A 22,349-nucleotide genomic window follows, 5' to 3' on the forward strand; every position below is an offset into this window, starting at 1 on the left:
TCCTGATTTGGGGATCAGGGTGATGTTTGCTTCATAGAACGTGTTGGGTTGTCTTTCTTCTTTTTCTACCTTTTGGAAGAGGTTGAGTAATATAGGTACTAATTCCTCTTTAAAGGTTTGGTAGAATTCTGATGTGAAACCATTTGGTCCCGGGTTTTTCCTTTTAGGGAGGTTTTGTATGGTTGATGCTATTTCCGAACTTGATATGGGCCTGTTCAACATTTCCACTTGATTCTGGCTAAGTCTTGGAAGGTGACGTGCTTCCAGGTATCGGTCAATTTCCTTCAGATTTTCATATGTTTGAGAATACAGTTTCTTGTAATATTCATTAAGGATTGTTTGGATTTCTGAGGAGTCTGTTGTTATTGTCTTTGTTGTTTCTGATTGATGAGATTGGAGATTTTACTATTTTTTCCTATTAGGTTGGCCCAAGGTTTATCTATTTTATTGACCTTTTCGAAAAACCAGCTTTTTGATTTATTGATCTGTTGTATGATTCTTTTGTTTTCAATTTCATTTAATTCTGCTCTAATTTTGGTTATTTCTTTTCTTCTACTGGGTTTGGGGTTGGAATGTTCTTCCTTTTCCAGTTGCTTGAGGTGTCCCATTAAGTTGTTAACTTCCTCTCTTTCCGTTCTCTTGAGGAAGGCTTGCAGTGCTATAAATTTCCCTCTTAGAACTGCCTTTGCGGTGTCCCAGAGGTTCTGATAGTTTGTGTCTTCATTGTTGTTTTGTTCCCAAAAGTTGGCGATTTCTTTCTTAATCTCATCTCTGACCCAGTTATCATTCAGCATAAGGTTATTTAACTTCCATGTTTTTGTATGAGTATGCAGATTCCCGTTGTTACTCAGCTCAAGTTTTATTCCATGGTGGTCCGAGAAGATGCATGGAATAATTTCTATTCCTTTAAATTTACTGAGGTTAGACTTGTGACCTGAGATTTGATCGATTTTGGAGTAAGTTCCAGGGGCACATGAAAAGTATGTGTATTCAGTTTTGTTAGATGTCTGCTAACTCTAAATGTTGGATGGTTAGGTTGAAATCTACAATTTCTCAGCTTCTTGTTGGAGGATCGATCCAACACTGCCAAAGGAGTGTTGAAATCTCCAACTATTATGGAGCTGGAGGAAATGAAGTTGCTCATGTCTGTTAGAGTTTCTCTTATAAATTGAGGTGCATTCTGGTTGGTGCATAGATATAGATATTAATAATTGAAATCTCATCATATTGAGTATTACCCTTAACAAATATGAAGTGACCATTCCTGTCCTTTCTTACTTTTGTTGGTTTAAAGCCTATTGTATCTGCAAATAAAATCGCAACACCTGCTTTTTTCTGATTACCATTTGCCTGAAATATGGATGACCATCCTTTCACCCTGAGTCTGTATTTGTCTTTTAAGTTAAGATGTGACTCTTGTATGCAACAGATATCTGGCCTGAGTTTTTGTATCCGGTCAGCTAACCTATGCCTCTTTAGAGGACAGTTTAAGCCGTTCACATTAATGGAGAATATTGATAAGTCTGGTGAAATTTTGGGTATCGAGTTTTTCAAAAGTCCAGTGGGCATTTTTAATCCTTTCACCACTGTAGAAATTGGAGTTTGATCCGAAGTTTCTGAGTGAGTTTACTTTTGTGGTATAGGATTGGGTTGGTCTTTATGGAGGATAGGTCTGAGGATATCCTGAAGAGCTGGTTTGGTTATGGCAAATTTCTTCAACATATGAATGTCATTAAAGTATTTAATTTCTCCATCATAAATGAAACTCAGTTTAGCTGGATACAAGATCTGGGGTTGAAAGTTATTTTGCTTTAGGAGATTAAAAGTCGATGACCACCCTCTTCTGGCTTGAAAAGCTTCAGCAGAGTAATCTGCAGTCATTCTAATATTCTTCCCTTTGAAGATAATGGTTTTCTTTCTCCTGGCAGCTTTGAGAATTTTCTCCTTCATATTAACTTTAGTGAAGTTAATTATGATATGCCTGGGGGATATCTTAATGGGGTTGAGTCATGCTGGGGTTCTGAAGCTGTCTGCTATCTGAATTTCAGAATCTGTAGGCATGTCTGGAAAATTCTCTTTCATAATTTCATGTAGAAGGGCGTCTGTGCCCAGCGAGGTCTGATTAACTTATCTATTAACTCATCGGTTTCAGGAACTCCAGTGATTCGGATATTGACCTTCTTCGAATTATCCCAGAGCTCTCTGAGAGAATGATCTCTGAGAGAATGATCCCAGAGCTCTCCATTTCTCTTCCTCTTTGAGAGTTTGGGAGCGTTCAAAGGCTTTATCTTCCATGTCAGAAATCCTTTCTTCTGCTTGCTCCATTCTGTTGCTGAGGGATTCTACTGTATTTTTCATATCTTTGAGAGCTGCAAATTCTTGCTTCAGTGTGTCTAAGTCTTTGGTGGTTTTGTCTTTAAATTCGTTAAATTCTTGAGACAGCTTTTGAATTTCTCCTCGAATTCCTAATTCCACTTTATTAATCTTGTCTGCAATCCAAATTCTGAATTCGATTTCTGACATCTCAGCCAGTTGTTTATGAATGGGATCTTCAGTTACATCTGCCATATCTTTCCTTGGGGGGTGGTTGATCTATTCTGGTTATTCATGTTACCAGAGTTTTTCCGCTGATTCCGCCCCATGGTTGTTTTACTCTCTTTGATTGTTTTCCCCTGAGGCTTGGTTGAGGGCCTGTACAGTGTTGTGGCCTGAGAAACTGGGGCCCTGTCTGGTGTGGTGGGGCTAAGTGGTTCTGTCTTGTTTTCAGCTGGTTTCTGTCCCATCCTAGTGAAACATATAGTCTGGATTGAAGTCTCAGCTGTGGAGAAATATCAGCAATTAAGTCACCCTGCCCACCACAGGCAACAATTGGAAAAGGAAAATTAAACCTTCCTATAACCGCGCACCCAAGGCACCACCTGATTTGTCCTCAGGCGATTGGTTCAATTCAAAAGATCCAAATCAATTGTCTCAGTCTGCACCTGTCACGGGTGAGAGAGTTTAAGAGGTCTCTGTGAACTGGATCACAGGGGTCTGGTGACTACTCTGATGTGGCTTTCCCTAGTGCTGTGTGGAGTCAGGAGGAGCCACCCAGCCAATAGATCAGTCTGGGAAGGTTGCTCCCTCCTTCCCCACCTTGCAGCATTGTCACACCCAGTCACTGATAGCCCTGCAGTTGGTTGACCCAGTTGCCTGTATTGAACCGATACTCCTGGAGTTTGCACCTGCCTAAATCACAAGGAAGTCTGCCAGGCCGCTGTGCTCTGCCTCTCTCTAGCAGGAAGAGGTGAGGCCTGACAACCTCGGGCACTTGAAGGTTGGGGGTTTTTCACTCAGGTCCAGTCTCGCCCCTGATTAAGGTTAGTGACAGAACAGAACAGAACAACTTTGCGATTCTCTTGCAGAGGAGAAGCTGAATTGAGTTCCAAATCAGTTGTCCTTTCTCTTGTATTGTCTATAGGCTGATGATCCCCTGAGGGCCAGGTGTGTCTTAGGCTCAGTATAGCGGACCTCTGGGTCAGCCACGCCCTGGGAGTTTCCCCGGTTTGCAAGTTGGTGTTGCCTCAGGCAAATCCTTTACTCACAGTCTCTGGTTGCCCAGGGAGACAGGAGGTGTGGCTTCAGAATATCCAGTAGTGAGCCATATTGCTGCCAAAAGAGGACTGTTGTTTTATGCCTCAGGGAACCACTGCTCCAGTGCTGCTCCCTCTCAGCCAACCGTCCTCTCCTTGTTCCCGCGTCCGAGTGCCAGCACCCACCGGCTGCAGCCCAGGCGCTATCCACAGTCCCCCGAGAAACCACCCAAGAGTCTGTACTCCTGGGGGACAGGCCTCCAGACCATGGAGCGAGAGCGGAGTGGAGCGCTGGGAGCCCAGGGTTGCAGGCAGAGAACACACACAGTTTTACACAGTTTTATGCCTGGCCGTATTGTTGCCAAAAGACGGATGTTGCACTGTGCCAGAGGGAACCGCCGCTCTGGTGCAGTCCCCTTTCAGCCGACCGTCCTATCCTCACTCCTGTGCCCCGAAGCCGGCGCCGACCAGCTGCAGTTCAGGCACTGTCCACACCCGTCGAGAAATCACCCAAGACTGTGAACTCCTGGGGGACTGGCCTCCAGACCTCAGTGTGAGTGGAAGGGAGCGCTGGGAGCTCAGAATTCAGTTTTATACAGTTTTATACAGTTTTATGCCTGGCAGGAGAACGCCGTGGCACCCCAGTAGGGGAGGTAGGTCCAGTTTTTAGAGGGTCTCTCCCGTGGAGTGTAGTGGGAGGACCTTTGAACTCTGCCCGTTTGTTTGTGGGGCACTCCGAGTTGTTCTCATGGGGGAGGGGACTCCCGTCCGCTTGGTGATGGATTTTGTACCTTTTGTTTGTATCCTTGTTGTCGTAGCTCGCCTCAGTGGGGTTGACGTGCGTTCTTCAACATTCTCTCTTAGTGCAGCTCAAAGCCACCAAGTTACTTGCTAAATTTTTGTCCTTTAACTCTCCTTCTGGATGGGAGCCTCTGTCAAAAGGTGGCTTCAGTCAGCCATCTTGTCTCCTCCCCTTGTTCAGCTGTTTCTTATTGACATTTGGGTTATTTCCAATATTTTGCTGTTATAAGTCATGCTATAGTCCGTAAATTCCTTGTGTTTCTGCCACTCTATCACTGGGATAAAATATCAATATTTTAAGTTAAAAACACATTTGAACAATAATGAAAAATGGGGGAATAGGAGGTAAAGCATATAGATAGGTCTACCATCCATAAAACTATCTTTTATAAGTACCATCAGTTTTCTGTATTACCTCCTTATCCTATGTCTCCATGTACATATTTTTATAATTAGTATCACATGTATTATTTTATAGTTTTTTCATTTAGGATTACATCATTTTTATATGTTTTATGCATTATAATTTTTAATGTTATGTTCATGTTTTATCATATTTGCTATCAATATTATCAATATTTGATATCTAATATCAATATTAGAATATTCCAGTTTTGTTTTGTTTTTGCTAATCTACCTAATACTGTAGGTATTTACTTATGTATTTCTAGGTCTGGGATGACAAGATGAAAAAACGTGAAAAGATTGATGAGTACTGTGTTTTCCAAAAAGGCTATGGCAGTTTTGTTACAATGTGTGCACCAGGGTATGAGCACAGCATCTAGTTTTTATGGCTCACATAGCTCCTGTCCCATTCTGCCTTATGTGGCAAGGGCTTATGGATATGTTGCCTTTTCTCCAATATTATGTGGTAATAGCTATGTCATGTACACGTTTATGTGCTTTCCTTTGCCTAACAGAGTGCTTTTCTAAGAAGATGGTGAATATAGATACAGTTTAGGAATTGCTTAACGAATAGGATGTATGATAATCACATGTAAAAGCCCATTCGATAGTATAAAGTATTATATGCGAACAATCAGTCAATAACACAAAATGTATATATGCAATACAAGTTATAGATAATGCTTTGACATGTTTGTGGTATTGTATTGTTTCTCCTACAGGTGGGGGACCTTAGGCTGGCACTGCAACGTACAGAACAAGCAGCTGCCAGAAAAGAGGATTATTTACGCCATGAAATCAGTGAACTGCAGCAGGTACTATCACAGTTTTGCTAAACACAAATTTAAGAAGTATGTGTTTTACTAAAAATTAAAAAATGACTTAATGGGATAATTTGGTGGAATTGAGAGGATTACTACTATACTTAGATTTCTCAGTGTTTTTGTGGCTTATGTAAGTAAAGTCAAAGTAAGCACCTTAAAAATGTATACTGGAGGGCAGCACCTGTGGCTCAAAGGAGTAGGGCACCAGCCTCATATGCTAGAGGTCGTGAGTTCAAATACAAAAAAAAAAAAAATGTATACTGGAAAATCCCTAATTTTGTCTTACAGAAAATAATATTATCATGATGGATTTATTACGTGTTCAGTATTCCTTTTTTGTTTGTAATAGCTAGCGTATTAGTAAGAATCAGTCTTTGATTACTGTGGGGCAGATAATCAGTGCCTAGTTTCTGTTTCTGTCTTTAATTAATTTTCCATCAGTGAACGTACGTAGAAAAAGGGAGAGGAATTACGACTTAGATTGATCTTTCTGTTTTTCTAAATACTAGAAATATGTGAATGAGGAAGCAACTCCTGAGGGGTTTGAATGAACTCTTTTTTTACCTTAAGGTAGTTAAAGACTGTCTTAGAAATGCTTTGTAAAGAAGCACTTACTTAGATATTCTTGTGCAACTTTAACAGAGGGATTAAAGTTAGAAAAACAATTTAATAAAAAAGCAATAAATCTCTCAGAAAAATAATTTTTCCAGAAATATTTCATATATTTTTGTTTGCCATTATTAATAGTGTTTTTATTGCTGTCAGTGTTAATGACTTAAGAATTCCATGATTTAGAGACTCCAGGAAGCAGAGAATCGAAACCAAGAACTGAGTCAAAGTGTTTCATCAACAACAAGACCATTGCTTCGGCAAATAGAAAATTTGCAAGCGACACTAGGGTCCCAGACATCATCGTGGGAGAAGTTAGAGAAGAATCTTTCTGACAGGCTTGGTAACTGCTTTAGTTTTTATATTTGATGCAGAAACCCTTTTATCTTATTTATAGAATTAGGATGATGGTTTGAAACTAAAATTTACTTGATCTGATATTTTGTGTCTTAAATGTGGATTTTTACCTCTTCTTTTCCACACCTGTTTTTGAATACCTTAATTGTGACTCTTTCATACCATTTTTTCCCCTTATTTATTGTCAGATACTGGCTAAAATACTTCCATGTCATTCTTTCATTCATTTTTACAGACTGCTGCATTCAGGTTTTCCTTGTTCATTGCTAAATGTGGCCTCTTTCTAGTTTGTCTGCAATAGTATAGGAGGTAGAGATCAGATAAATGATTCTAGTCACTGGTAGAATCCCAAGAGCAGAGATAGGCCTAACGAAGGTCAAAGTTAAACTCTAGAAGAGAGCTATTATGGGGTCTTAAGATTCTGTACTCTACTTCTTTACAGACATGGTTCAGGTTGCCTTTCTGTGCTGTTAATAAGTAGAAAATTATTGTTCCAAAATATTTTTCTTCAAGCACAGTTAGGTAGTGTGTGATATGCTAGATATTCCAGAAGCTGGCAAATTCATGAAAAATTCATGTGTTCCTCCTATTCCTGAACCTAATTATAATTTGAGAGATAATGTAGTGACAAAAGCAGACTGGAATGTAGGTCAGGAGACATGGACTCTGGGTGTTTTGTGTGTGTGTGTGTTTTAAATCATCCAGCCAAATAGTTGAAACGCGTTACTTGTATTGCTCCAGACTCTTTATCTGGGCTACTCCTTGTGAATCAGGAGGAATGACTAGATTGGTGGGTTCCAAACAGTATTCACAGGACCCTTGGATGCCTATGGGGCTGTTGTCATGGTGAGAAAGAAGCTTGATAAATAAGGCACTGGGCTCCTCAGACTGCTTTGGTGAAAATAGGACCTCCTTTGTCTATCATTTTTTTTATTGCAGTTCTTTGTAAGATTTTGTCTGAAGAAAGATTCATCTGCTTAAAAAAAGGGCATTGAACTAAATGAACCTTCATATATTTTTAAATTTATAGGGATAAATTTTAGGGTTATTATTTATCTATGACAGCTCTTTTAAGACTAATTTGATATGAAATATGAGACATCTGAAATTAATAATTTCTGAAATGAAAATTTAGTAATAAATGTAAGCTAGAAGCTGGTATTCTTGTAGTTTTTAGACTGGAGTCTGCATACCCTCAGGAATGTATGGCATTGCTCAGGAATATAAGCAAAGCCATAGGACACACATACCGTGGTATGCTGTTAAGAGGGGCATGGATATACTGTGGAGCAGAACATAAAATGTAAATTAGAGGTATTAATGTTTTGTGAGGAAAAATATGAAAATTCTTGCCTTGGTTAAATTTTAATCTTATTTAATGCTCTTTTTTTTTAATTGAGATAATTGTAAATTCACTTGCAGTTTTAAGAAATAACTTAGAAAAGTTCCTTGTACATTTTGCCCAATTTCCTCAAATGTTAAAAATTTGTAAACATAAAGTATAATTTCACAACTAAGATATTGATATTTGTAAACTCTACTGATTTTATTCATATTTCTCTAGTTTTATTAGTACTCATTTGTATATGTATGCATTAAGTTCTGTACTTTTTTTTTTTTTTGGCTGGGGGTGGGTTTGAACCCACCACCTCTGGCATATGGGGCTGGTGCCCTACTCCTTTGAGCCACAGGCACTGCCTAAGTTCTGTACATTTTTACCACTTGTGTAGATTCATATATCCATCACTGTAGTCAAGGTACTGTACAGTTTCAATACCACAAGTCCCTTATGTTACCCTTTTATAAACACACCTACCACCTTCTTAACTCTTCTACCCCATGCCAAATCCCTCACAACCACTACTCTGTCTTCCATTTCTAAAATTCTGTTCTTTCAAAAATGTTAGATAGGCTGGTCACAGTGGTTCACACTTGTAATCCTAGCACTCTGGGTGGCCAAGGCAGGCAGATCACTTGAGCTCATGAGTTCAAGACCAGCCTGAGCAAAACCAAGAGGTCATCTCTACTAAAAATAGAAAAACTGAGGCAAGAGAATCACCTGAGCTCAAGAGTTGGAGGTTGCTGTGAGCCAAGACACCATGGCATTCTACCCAGGGCGACAGCTTGAGACTTTGTCCCCTCCCCCCAGAATTTTTTATAAATAAAATTGTATAATATATGACATTTTGGGATTGGCTTTTTTTGCTCACCATAATTCAGTTCAGACCTAGCCCCGGCCAAAAAAAAAAAGTTTAAAGTCAGAATGGACTTGGTGTCTTGGTCTCTAGGTAATGTGATTTTTCTTTCTTCTTCTACAATCAGGTGAATACCAGACTTTATTGGCAGCGGCAGTTGAAAGAGAGCGTGCAGCTACGGAAGAACTGCTTGCCAACAAAATTCAAATGTCTTCCATGGAATCACAGAATTCTCTCTTAAGACAAGAAAACAGTAGGTTTCAGGTCCAGCTAGAATCAGAGAAAAATAGGCTAAGAAAACTGGAAGATGAAAATAATAGGTGAGCAGGTTTTTTGAGTGATATTCTTGGTACAGTGAACATATTGTGAATCACTTTTAAAAGTGTTTTTGGCTGTTAGCTTCATAGCACTGAGAACTAAAAGTAAACACTTTTAGTGTGTAAAGTCAGGGTCATTAGTAATAAGATCTTATAACAAGGGGGCGCCTGTGGCTCAAGGAGTAGAGGGCCGGTCCCATATGTTGGAGATGGCGGGTTCAAAACCAGCCCCGGCCAAAAACTGCAAAAAAAAAAAAATCTTATAACAAAATGAGACTGGGATTCATTGGACCTCTTATGGGTTCTTGAAATGGTGTGATGTGTTTGTGCGTATTTTCATTTTTCCAGGGAAAGAATTTATACCTTTAATTGGATTTTTAAAGGGGTCTGCAGGACTCCAAAATAGTTTGGAGACTACTCATTGGAATTATAAGGATTTTAGAAATTAATGTCTGGGTTCTTGGAAACCAAAAGCTGTACAATCCATCTACCTGAAATTAGATTAAGGTTATGGTTAGTGTGTTTTTATCCTTTGAGTTATTCTCTGGAAATTTTACTTTTAAAAGTAGTCAAGTAAAAATAATTTATAAAGTAAAATGTGAACTTTTAAAAACATTTTTATGAAACTCCCTAATAAGCTTTTGGAGAATCTGAGCATATTATAGAATGGTTATACTCAAAATTATTTTTATGAAGCCCCCTTTTAAATGAAGCAGCAGTGACTAAAATGCATGAAAGTGGCTTCTGAGTGGAAGCCAAATGATCTGAAAAAAAGGGTTGGAAAATCAGTGGTAATTAAAATAAAATGTAACAAGTTAATAAAGTAACACATTTTTAATAGTTTGTACTATCATCTTTTTTTGTTTTGTTTAATTCTCTCTGGTTTAATAGGTGCCAGGTTGAATTAGAAAACCTAAAAGATGAATATGTAAGAACACTTGAAGAGACAAGGAAAGAAAAGGTATTTCTGTTTGTGTTCGCTAACCTAGAGGGCCTACACTAGAGAATAGTTGGGGGTGGTGGCAAACCAATGTGGAACTTGTTCTTTATAAGTAAAACAAATAAGAGTTTATACTTATGTTCCTAACATCAATATTGATTTATTATGATAGTATGGATTAGTATCACAGAAATTGTCTTTTTCTCTCTCCATTAGACACTGTTGAATAGTCAGTTAGAAATGGAAAGAATGAAAATTGAACAAGAAAGAAAGAAAGCCATTTTCACTCAAGAAGCAATAAAAGAAAAGGTATTGAATTTCGTTGATGTTTTTCGTGTAACCATTTAGTAGATGTTGTGATTAATCATTGATTTGTAATTTTAGCTGTGCTTTATAAGTACTACTTTTTTATGCCTAAAATCAATAAAGTGTTAAATTCCAAATTTATCAGTGTTCTATTCAGAGTGGACCCAAAGCAGTTGGAGTATATCTAAAGAGATCTTTGATTTCTAAGACTTGAATTATAGAACCTCTTGTCCCTTCTATTTTTTTTTTGAAGTTTATATAATTGTCTCTATTTATTTATTTTTTATTAAATCATAACTTTGTACATTGATGCATTTATGGGGTTCAGGGTACATTGAACTAAGTAACACATCCATCACAATTGTACTCATTTCTAAATAGTTTTGAAATGTACCATGCATCATGCACATTAGTTGAGGTCCCCCCCAAATACCCTTCTTCCTCCCATATTCCCCCTCCCCTCCCCTCTCTCCTCTTCCCGTCTACTTTCTGGACTAAAGTCAGTTTTTCTATTCATATGACTGTGTAGGTGGTTATATATTGATTTCATAGTAGTATTGAGTACATTGGATACTTTTTTTTCTATTGTTGAGATACTTTGCTAAGAAGAATATGTTCTAGCTCCATCTAGGTAAACATAAAAGATGTGAAGTCTCCATCTTTTTTATGGCTGTATAGTATTCCATGGTGTACATACACCACAATTTGTTAATCCATTCATGGGTCCCTGGGCACTTGGGCTGTTTCCATGTCTTGGCTATTATGAATTGGGCTGCAATAAACATTCTGGTGCAAATGTCTCTTTGTTGTAAAATGATTTTTGATCATCTGGGTATATACCTAGTAGAGGAATTGCAAGATCGAATGATATATCTACTTTTAGTTCCTTGAGTGTTCTCCAAACTTCTTTCCAAAAAGATCCTATTAGCTTGCATTCCCACCAGCAGTATAGAAGTGTTTCTTTCTCTCTGCATCCACGTGAACATCTGTAGTTTTGGAATTTTATGTTATGGGCTAATCTTACTAGAGTTAGATGATATCTCAAAGTGGTTTCGATTTGCATTTCTCTGATGATTAAGGATGATGAGCATTTTTTCATCTGTTTATAGGCCATGTGCCTGTCTTCATCAGAGAAGTTTATGTTAAGTCTCTTGCCCACATAGAGATGGGGTTATTTATTCTTTTCTTATTGATTAGTTTTAGTTCTCTGTAGATTCTAGTTATCAGACATTTATCGGAAGCATAACCTGCAAAAATCTTCTCCCATTCTGAAGGTTGTCTGTCTGCTTTGCTTACTGTACTCTTGGCTGTGCAAAAGCTTTTTAATTTGATCAAATCTCAGCAACTTCAATTGCCTGGGGGGGGGTCCTCTTCAGAAAATATTCTCCCAGCCCAATTTCTTCAAGTGTTTTCTCTGCACTCTCTTCTAGTATTTTTATAGTTTCATGTCTTAAGTTTAAATCTTTTATCCAGTGAGAATCAATTTTTGTTAATGGTGAAAGGTGGTCTTGTCCCTTTCTAAATGAATTTTGTGGTTTCTCACCGAAACCAGTGTACCTCATTTGGCTCATAGGCACCTTAGGAGCAAAGCTGGCTTGTTTATTTTCTTTCTGGTTAATGAAGGTAATTTTTCTAAAGTGAGTTTTCTATATTTAAAGAATCATAGCATACTTAGAGTTAGCATAATATGTCAAAACTACATATATGTAAATTTAAGTTACTTCTGAGTTTATTTAGAATTTTTTAAAAATACACTAAAAATAAAATGGGTAAGCCCAGAAACTTTATAGTTTGTAAAACTTGGTAATTTTATGTTAAAGAAGTAGGTTTAATGGATGATATATTATGTAAGATGAGCATTTAATTTAGTTTATATACTTGTATCAACAAAAACATTCTTGTTCCATTAAAAAAGAACAATAGACTGGGCACCATAGCTCAGTGGTTAGGGTGCTGGCCACATGCTGTGGGGCTGGTGGGTTCAAACCTGGCCTGGGCCTGCTAAACAATAAAAATAACTGGCTTTGTGGCTGGTGCCTGTAGTCCCAGCTACTCAGGAGGCTGAGGCAAGAGAATTGCTTGAGCCCAAGAGTTTGAGGTTGCTGTGAGCTGTGATGCCACAGCACTCTACTGAGTATGACAAAGTGAGACTCTGTCTCAATAAAAAAATAAATAAATAAAAAGTTTAAAAAATGGGGCGGCGCCTGTGGCTCAGTGAGCAGGTCGCCGGCCCCATATACCAAGGGTGGCAGGTTCAAACCCGACCCCGGCCAAACTGCAACAAAAAAATAGCCAAGCGTTGTGGCAGGCGCCTGTAGTCCCAGCTACTCGGGAGGCTGAGGCAGGAGAATTGCCTAAGCCCAGGAGTTGGAGGTTGCTGTGAGCTGTGTGACGCCACGGCACTCTACGGAGGGCAATAAAATGAAACTCTGTCTCTACAAAAAAAAAAAAAATATATATATATATATATATATAAAAAAAAAGTTTAAAAAAATGAACAACAAATATGTTGGTGTAATATAAATGGGTCTGTGATGATTTGGCCAAGTCTATCTCTTCTTTTTATTACTAAATATTATATTTTTATAAGATTTCACATCTGTAATATTTTATGGGAAAATTAGAATGAATCTTTGTTTTAATGAATTATGGAAAATTTTCTTGTTGTCTCTCTTTGCTCTTAAATCTGAATAGAATTTTTTTTTGTTTTTACTCTCCAAGGAACGCAAGCCATTTTCTGTTTCTAGCACTCCCACCATGTCACGCTCAAGTTCAATAAGTGGAGTTGATATGGCAGGACTACAGACATCTTTTCTGTCTCAGGTGAGGTATTAGTTCTTACATGTGCTTAGTTCTTAAATTTAATAATGATAAAGGGAATAGGCAGATGGCAGCCTTATTATCACCATGACTTGGCCATTCCATATGCATTTCATTGGAATATTTGTGGAGAAATGCCAATTATAATGAAGAAACATAGATGGTTTTCTTGCTTGGAGAAAGTTATATACATTTTAAGGCAAGAATTGGCAGAACCGTTTTGTTTGAACCAGATAATGGAACACAGTCTATGATAACTGAATAATTGTGTATGCTTTTGTAAATGAACATAGGATGAGTCTCATGATCACTCATTTGGACCAATGTCTGCATCAGCAAATGGAAGCAATCTTTATGATGCTGTAAGGATGGGAGCAGGATCAAGCATTATTGAAAATCTACAGTCTCAGCTAAAGCTAAGGGAAGGAGAAATTACTCATTTACAGGTATTGGAAAAATCAAATGTGCTGGCTAGGCACAGTGGCTCACACCTGTAATCCCAGTACTTTGAGAGGCTGAGGTGGGAGGATTGCTTGAGGCCAGGACTATGAGACCAACCATAGCAACATAGCAAGACCCTGTCTCTACCAAAATTTCAAAGTTAGGTAGGTGTGGTAGCGCACACTTATAGTCCTTGCTACTTTGAAGATGCAGGAGGATCACTAAAGCCCAGGAATTTGAGACTGCAGTGGGCTATGATTGTGCCACTGCGCTCCATGACTGGGTTCCCTGTCCATGGAAAAAAAAAAGCAAAAAACTAAATGTGCTATAGAAGACAATGAAAATTTGGGATCTAGTAAATAGCACCCATCATTTCCACCTTAATTTTGAGCAAATTGAGAAATAAAATAAAATAGTGGTGTATGAAGCCCCAAATGTGTCACATACACATATTAATTAAAGGTTAGATGGAGAAATTAGCCAAAGAGAAGAGCCAAATGAACTTGCTAACAGATTGCTAGAATTAGATTGCTACTCTATCACTGGAAATTCTGGGCTGGAATAGGTCTTTCCACACATTGCAGCTTGCCCAGTTAAAACTTACAAGCATCTAGGAGCAGAATGCCAGTTGTATTCAGGCAGCTCTTTCCCAGAAGACAAAGGGAAAGTGGTAGAGCTGAGCATGCCCATTTTATTTTTACTGGATTTAGATAAATTGCTCCAACTCCTCTAGCAAAGAGTGAATAAAAGGGGGAAGGGGGAGTTAGAGCTACTAAACTGCACATAAAAGGAAAAAATGTGAGTTGTTGAGGAAGAATCCTCCCACTTCATTGTTTTTGCTTTTTAAAAACTTTATGCAGCTGGGCACGGTGGCTCAGGCCTCCTAGCACTCTGGGAGGGGCCTAGGTGGGTGGATTGCCTGAGCTCACGGGTTCAAGACCAGCCTGAGCCTGAGCCATAGGGAGACCTCATCTCTAAAAATAGCCCGGCATTATGGTCTGCGCCTGTAGTCCCAGCTGCTCAGGAGGCTGAGACAAGAGAATCACTGGAGCCCAAGAACTTGCAGTTGCTATGAGCTATGACGCCACGTACTCTACCAAGAGCAACAAAGTGAAATTGTCTCGAAAAATAAAATAAAAATAAAAACTTTATGCAGTAAGAAATGTTAAAAATGTTTTATAGGTTGAACATCTCAAATCTGAATATTTGAAATCTGAATTACTCCAAAATCTGAAACTTTAAGCACCAAAATGATGCCAAAAAGAAATGCTCCAATGAGCATTTCAGATTTCCAGATATGAGATATTCAACCAGCAAACATATATATAATACATATATTCCAAAATTTGAAAAAAATTGAAATCCAGAACACTCTGGTCTTAGGCATTTTGGATGAGGGATACTCAACCCATACCTGTTTTCAGTGTTAAAACTTTGATACACTCAGGCTCAGCACCTGTAGCTTAGTGGCTAGGGCGTCAGCCTCATACACCAGAGCTGGCAGGTTCAAACCCAGCCCGGGTCTGCCAAACAACAATGACAACTGCAACCAAAAAATAGCCGGGCGTTCTGGTGAGCGCCTGTAGTCCCAGCTACTTGGGAGGCTGAGACAAGAGAATTACTTAAGCCCAAAAGTTTGAGGTTGCAGTGAGCTGTGACGCCATGGCACTCTACCAGGCAAAATAGTGAAACTCTGTCTCAAAAAAAAAAAACCAACAACTTGATACACTCAGAAAGTATGTAAAACTTCTTCTTTTCCCATTATTATTTTGGTTGCATGAAAATATTACTGTATTTAAGATCTTGAATTAGCAAAAATTAGATTGGAATATTCTTAATCCCAGGTATGTTTGTATAACCCAATATGGTATACTTGAGGGCTCTAATTAATTTCTGTGGTAGTGATAAAAGTTTCTGTCAATGACCTACACAGATGGGGCTATAAAAAAAATTAAAGTGTTTATTTCTCTGGATTCTTACAACAATTTAGTATAACTGAAATATTAGAGAAAAAATATAGTTACAGTTTTTTCAAAGAAATGATTGGATTTTCTTTAATTCTTTATTCTCTATAAATGATATACCTTTGAGGAAAGTTGGGACTCTTTTTCTGCTACTTAAGAGAGCTAGCTCAGGTTGCGTTTTAACATGTCTATTTCTTCAAAAATAACACATTATTTTTGTATTAGTGGGAATATTAAACAAGACATGTTTTGATTTAAGCTGTTTTGTGGTGATGTTTCTCAGTTAGAAATTGGCAATCTAGAAAAAACTCGATCAATAATGGCTGAAGAGTTAGTTAAATTAACAAATCAAAATGATGAACTTGAAGAGAAAGTGAAGGAGATACCTAAACTCCGAACTCAGCTAAGAGTAAGTATTCTTTACTTAAAGATGAGTCTAAGGTATTTTAATCCAGTAACATTAAGTGTCATATTTTCAGTTTATATAAAATGGATGTGTATGTATGCTTTAGTGATTTTTTTTGAAAATTCAAAACTATTGATATTTGAGCATAGAACTTTAAATGAATCTTTTGTCTTACATGTGTCATTACATATTCAAAGTATTTTTCACAATTATGTTTAGACCCAGTATAGTAAAAGAATTATATTTTATTTGCCCAAGGCCCATTTAACTTTGTGTGAACTTAGTATTTTGTCAATTGATGTTATGTGTATCGTCACAATTAGCATATTTGGATATTAGGAGACACTATTAAGCCATAAATGAAAATATATTTTATTTTGACTTTCCCTGTGGGCTTAGTACTTAAACCACAATGAAGTAAATAGGCTAAAATTTCATTAGGTGATTAATGGGAGAGGACAGACTAAGCCATATACATATATGAGGAGAATTATTAATTTAGTAAAGCCATTTGGTAAGATTGACAGTCATCGAGCTTGCTTTCCAAAGAGAATAATTAGAATAATTATACTCTATTCCAATAGAGTATATTTAATTTTTAAAAGATATCTGTGTATACTTCAAATTGTAATATATTTACTGTTGATTCATGCATGATAATATATTAAAGATGTTGTATATATTTATTTTAAAAATTATGAACACAAATTTTGCAGGATTTGGATCAGAGATACAATACTATTCTGCAGATGTATGGAGAAAAAGCAGAAGAGGCAGAAGAACTTCGATTAGATCTTGAAGATGTAAAAAATATGTATAAGACTCAAATAGATGAGCTTTTAAGACAAAGGCTTAGTTAACTTGTGAAAATTGAACTCCCATCAAACTGAATGTAAACACTTAATATCTAAATGCAGACTTCCAATAAATTCTTTTATAGAATTAGAAAATGAGATTTACTATACAGTATAAAATTTTTTTAAGATTGTTTTACAGTATATAGTAACATTTACAGTTAAATTATTTTGTGCAATATCTGAACTTTATTTTTCAAACTGTTCTTTAAAGATTTATTTTTAAACCATTCCTTTTTTTTTTTTTTTTTTGCCTTGAACAGCACAGAGATTTATTACTTTATCCTAATATCAGTATGGCTAAGGAAGGAGAGTGGTGTTCATATATGTATTGTAGATATATAATTGTATCTAATTTATATGTGTTTGTATATATTGAGAACACTTAAAGAGTAATATGAACATTGAAACTTTGAAATCTTTCGCATTTAAATTTTCAACATAGCTTAATTACTACTCATGAAAATGTATATCAAGTGATTAAAAAAGTTATTAAACCTGTGATTATTAAATTTAAAAAAAAATTTTTTTTGTTTTTTAGATGAGGTCTGGATACTGTTTCCTAGGTCAGTCTCAGACTCCTGGGTTCAAGTGATCCTCCCCATTAAGCCTCCCCAATAGCTGAGGTTACTACTGGTATGTGCCACCATGCCCAGCCTTAAACTAAATTTTTCCCATTAAAAGTAGAAGTCTCTAGGCTCAGCGCCTGTAACTCAGTGGCTAGGGTGCCAGCCACACACACTGGAGCTGGTGGGTTTGAACCCAGCCCAGGTCTGCCAAACAAAAATGACAACTACAACCAAAAAATAGCTGGGAATTGTGGCAGGTGCCTGTAGTCCCCTGCTTGGGAGGCTGAGACAAGAGAATCACTGGAGCCCAAGAGTTTGCGGTTGCTGTGAGCTTTGATGCCATGGCACTCTACCGACCCTCATAGTGAGACTCTGCCTCAAAAAAAAAAAAAAGATAAAAGTGGAAGTTTCACACTGTCTGAAATTTAGAAGAGTGCCTGAAAATTTTTTTGGTCTGAAAATTTATTTCACCCAATGTTCACAATTAAGTTTGTATAAACTTCAGTACATTTTGGTACCTGCCCAGAGAAAGCTGTATGTAAAGTTATCTAGGTATAATTGAATAGTGGCAAAAAATTTACTTACAATGATTTTATGACAGCATCAGTAACATTTAAGTGATTTTGAAGAGCTTTGTTTTACTATCCTATAGAATGAATCAAAAGTAATAAAATTCGGGCAGCACCTATGGCTCAAAGGAATAGGGCACTGGCTCCATATGCCAGAGTTGGCAGGTTCAAACCTAGCCCCGGCCAAAAACTGCAAAAAAAAAAAAGTAGCTATGCCTTCTTCCACATGTTATTTTATTACAGTGTTAACCAGGCTACATTTTAGACTTGGAAATATTTTGATACATTTTAATACTGAAAGTCATTTTACTGCCTTTATTTGCAAATAACCCCCCCCCCCCATTTAACTTTTAGTTAAATTTTAAACACTCATACTTGATAGTATAGTTATAAGTAAGCCATCTTAAACAATTTGGAGTGCTTTTCAGGGCAGTTCAAGCCACCTCATTTTTATTCTTTTCCAGACAGTATTTCTGTCATTGGAGTTCTTATTTGTAGCATTAATAAATAATTCTTTCAGTGTGAGCCATATTCATAAAGTAATTGTCTATATTGTAGTGATGAAAAATAGTCTGATAGCTTTTTGTCAGCATGATCTATTTTGAAATATTCATATTCAGAATGACAAAACTGAGAAGCAATAAGAAATGTACCAAATTAGAAAACACAGTAGTTCCAGGGGTGGTGCCTGTGGCTCAAGGAGTAGGGCGCTGGTCCCATATGCCGGAGGTGGCGGGTTCAAACCCAGCCCCGGCCAAAAACCACAAAAAAAAAAAAAAAAAAAGAAAACACAGTAGTTCCCTCTGATATGTAGGGCATATGTTCCAAAGCCCCTGGGATGCCTGAAACCATGAAGAGTATTAAACCCTATGTACGCTATACTTTTTCCTATACATGCATACCTGTGGTAAAGTTGAATTTATAAATTAAGCACAGTACAAAGTTAACAACAATAACTAATAATAAAGTAGAAGAATTATAACAATATACTGAAATAAAAGTTTAAGTGGTCTCTCTTCCTTAAAACATTGTGTTGTGCTCACGTATATCCAGATTTCAATTTACCACCAGTAGTGGAAACTATGGAAAGCAAAACCACCATAAGGGGCAGAACTATTGCACAGGAGCCTTCAGTTGCAAACTTCTGTCAAATGTTTGAAACTAGGAGTTTGGGAATTAAGAAATAGTTCTTTTTTTTTTTCTTTTTTTTTTTATTGTTGCGGATTCATTGAGGGTACAATAAGCCAGTTACACTGATTGCAATTGTTAGGTAAAGTCCCTCTTGCAATCATGTCTTGCCCCCATAAAGTGTGACACACACCAAGGCCCCACCCCCCTCCCTCCATCCCTCTTTCTGCTCCCCCCCAATAACCTTAATTGTCATTAATTGTCCTCATATCAAGATTGAGTACATAGGATTCATACTTCTCCATTCTTGTGATGCTTTACTAACAATAATGTCTTCCACTTCCATCCAGGTTAATACGAAGGATGTAAAGTCTCCATTTTTTTTAATGGCTGAATAGTATTCCATGGTATACATATACCACAGCTTGTTAATCCATTCCTGGGTTGGTGGGCATTTAGGCTGTTTCCACATTTTGGCGATTGTAAATTGAGCTGCAATAAACAGTCTAGTACAAGTGTCCTTATGATAAAAGGATTTTTTTCCTTCTGGGTAGATGCCCAGTAATGGGATTGCAGGATCGAATGGGAGGTCTAGGTTGAGTGCTTTGAGGTTTCTCCATACTTCCTTCCAGAAAGGTTGTACTAGTTTGCAGTCCCACATGAGAAAAGCCAACAATCCCATATATCAATGGGCAAGAGACATGAATAGAACTTTCTCTAAAGAAGACAGACGAATGGCTAACAAACACATGAAAAAATGTTCATCATCTCTATATATTAGAGAAACGCAAATCAAAACAACCCTGAGATATCATCTAACCCCACTGAGAATGGCCCACATCACAAAATCTCAAAACTGCAGATGCTGGCGTGGATGTGGAGAGAAGGGAACACTTTTACACTGCTGGTGGGACTGCAAACTAGTACAAGAAATAGTTCTTTTTAAATGCCCATTCGTAAAAACAAAAAAACCCTTCACTTTGAAAGATTGAAAGAAAACTCTTAATTTCATAATAGTAAACATTCTCCTTTCTTAATCCTTATTAACAATAAAATCAATTCACTTAAAATTTTAAAGTGTTTTCAATTTATTTAAAAGTGGCAAATAGCTGTTTTAAGTTTCTGGCTGTAAATTACTATGTATTACTCTTTATCCACATATTAATAGCTGATATTCACACTGATCTTATTTTGATTACTGTGTATTTAGATCTCTGAATACATTTATTTATTTATTTATTTTTGGGGTGGGCGTGTCTTCTGGTAGAGACTGGAAAACTTGCTAGACAAATTCTAGAAGAGCTGTAACACTACTGAATGCATTCATAAGTTGAGAAGGTGTACTGAATCTGTTTTTTGAAAAATCGTTAAGTAGCACAATACTCATTGAATATTGGTTGTTGTATTTTGATGTTTGTCATTGAAATTTTTCTTTCTATGTTCTAGTAAAATAGTATTTATGTTTAAATGGATAAAAACATAATTTGCAATTAGATGTTTCAATTCTTGGAAGAAAACAAAGATAAGAAAAATAATTTCCAGAACATAAAACAAGTGAAAAGAAGTGTGAATGTTGTTTATTGATTATAACATAGACAACTAGCACAGAGTATAAGCAGCCTTCCAACTCTTGGGAGGCTAAATTGAAACTACCATTTTTTACTGTCCTTTGCCTCATTTTTGAGAACTTTCAGTTATACAGTTTTTTAGCATGTGGAATATACCAAATATATCTATATTGTTATTTACAATATTATAAATATGGTTAATTTCTGACCTAGGAAACATGACTTTTTGCAGTTAAGTAAATGAAAAGGATGTTCAAGAATTTTTTTTCTCATTTCTCAATTGGCATTTGATTTATTAATTGAAGGTTTTATTCAAATGATTAAAATTCATGATTTATAGTATTTAGAAAATAGCCACAAAAAAGAGAAAATATAGAAAATATATAGTCTTTTCTTAAACTACTGTTAAGTATATGTACATCTGTGTTCTAGTTTATCATAATTTTTCACTTTCATTAAAAAAATCTAATTTTTCCTCTTCTAGGTCAATTTTAAATTATAAAAGCTTTAATCACATATTTTGTGAAGGGCTAAAAGTATGATTTAATATTGATATTATAATATTTTAATTACAAATGAATAATGTTAATAAACATGGATCTGATTTAATAAAAGATTTTAAAATAGTAATAATGTATTAATTTTTAATACAATTTAGATTGGTCAATAGCAATGAATAATTATTGTTTCCTGAAGATAATATAACTACATAACTTTGGAATTCATATTTTAAAAAAATGATGATAAGCCCAAATTTTCTATGCATTATTGAGAATGTTATTAATACTAATTATAGTTTTTCTAATGAAGATAGATTTTTTTTTAAACAATCTAAGATTTTACTTATTGTAACTGGTAATTCCTGTAAGGATCTTTTTTATCAATATTAAAGATTGAGACATGCTTCTAAAAGTCTTAACAACATTTCTGTATTCAAAGAATAACAACAGATAAAATAAGTTATGCTTTGTTTCTGAGTTCATATTGCTTGTATTATTGAGCTTTGTAATTTTGACCCTTAAAAGCACCGTTAAGCTATTGTCTTTATACCAATGCATTTTACCTTTTAGCAAATTAAGGTCTTTTTATGAGATAGAATGGAAATGAAATGCCTTTCTTTTTAATACCAAAATACTTTTTTCAAAACAAAAACAAAAATGCTTCTGTAATCCACAAATGTAATAAAGAGAATGTAATCTTAGAGCTATGTAGAATTCTCCTCACTGCCCCATTCCCAAGTAAACTAAGTTTAATATTTAGAATCTCAAATAGTATTGAGCAAAGGGTAAAGCCATATTTTTTCTGTTGTTTAATATTATATTATTAAATGCTCAGGTAGTAATGGGCAGAGCAGGGTACAGGTGTTTCTTTTATTTTTATACAATGGCATACCCATTTTTCTCTTTCAAAGCCACAATGTTAATTTTTTAAAATACATATTCAGAAATCTGTGGTCATGTCAATAGTATGAAACAGTCTTATTTTGTCCCAAGAACCATGTAAGGAATTTACTTATATAGGATCATAATCCTGTATCAATGGTCCTAAAATCTAGAAAACTCAAAAAAACCATTGAGTCTACTTTGGTGGTAAAGCTTGACTGGTGCTGATATGGGGCTATTTATGGTCTTTATTTATCTCACTTAGTATGGGTACTAGTACATCTTGCTGCAGAAATATCATGTGAGATTATGGGGTGCTAAC

At 36.3% G+C, this 22,349-nt stretch overlaps 1 protein-coding gene and 1 non-coding gene across 4 annotated transcripts in view; one reads left to right on the forward strand and one right to left on the reverse strand.

The window, feature by feature from the left end:
• TMF1 (TATA element modulatory factor 1) overlaps positions 1-22,349 on the forward strand; it is a 63,687-nt gene that overhangs the window by 36,360 nt on the left and 4,978 nt on the right. Inside the window, exons 9-17 of one of the 3 annotated variants that reach the window (XM_053599242.1) lie at positions 5,501-5,593; positions 6,398-6,554; positions 8,891-9,083; positions 9,972-10,041; positions 10,237-10,329; positions 13,048-13,149; positions 13,440-13,592; positions 15,835-15,960; positions 16,674-17,314. In XM_053599242.1, the coding sequence (XP_053455217.1) occupies positions 5,501-5,593; positions 6,398-6,554; positions 8,891-9,083; positions 9,972-10,041; positions 10,237-10,329; positions 13,048-13,149; positions 13,440-13,592; positions 15,835-15,960; positions 16,674-16,817 (1,131 nt within the window). In that variant the 3' untranslated portion in view covers positions 16,818-17,314. Of the gene's footprint in view, positions 1-5,500; positions 5,594-6,397; positions 6,555-8,890; positions 9,084-9,971; positions 10,042-10,236; positions 10,330-13,047; positions 13,150-13,439; positions 13,593-15,834; positions 15,961-16,673; positions 17,315-22,349 lie in introns of those variants that run through there. The other 2 variants (XM_053599241.1, XM_053599243.1) reach the window with 2 other exon arrangements.
• On the reverse strand, positions 20,329-20,390 carry LOC128592980 (U7 small nuclear RNA). The gene has a single exon (XR_008382176.1). It is a non-coding gene; the product is annotated as a U7 small nuclear RNA (small nuclear RNA).

Source organism: Nycticebus coucang, chromosome 8, assembly GCF_027406575.1.
Source record: "Nycticebus coucang isolate mNycCou1 chromosome 8, mNycCou1.pri, whole genome shotgun sequence".
NCBI classification, from domain to species: domain Eukaryota; kingdom Metazoa; phylum Chordata; class Mammalia; order Primates; family Lorisidae; genus Nycticebus; species Nycticebus coucang.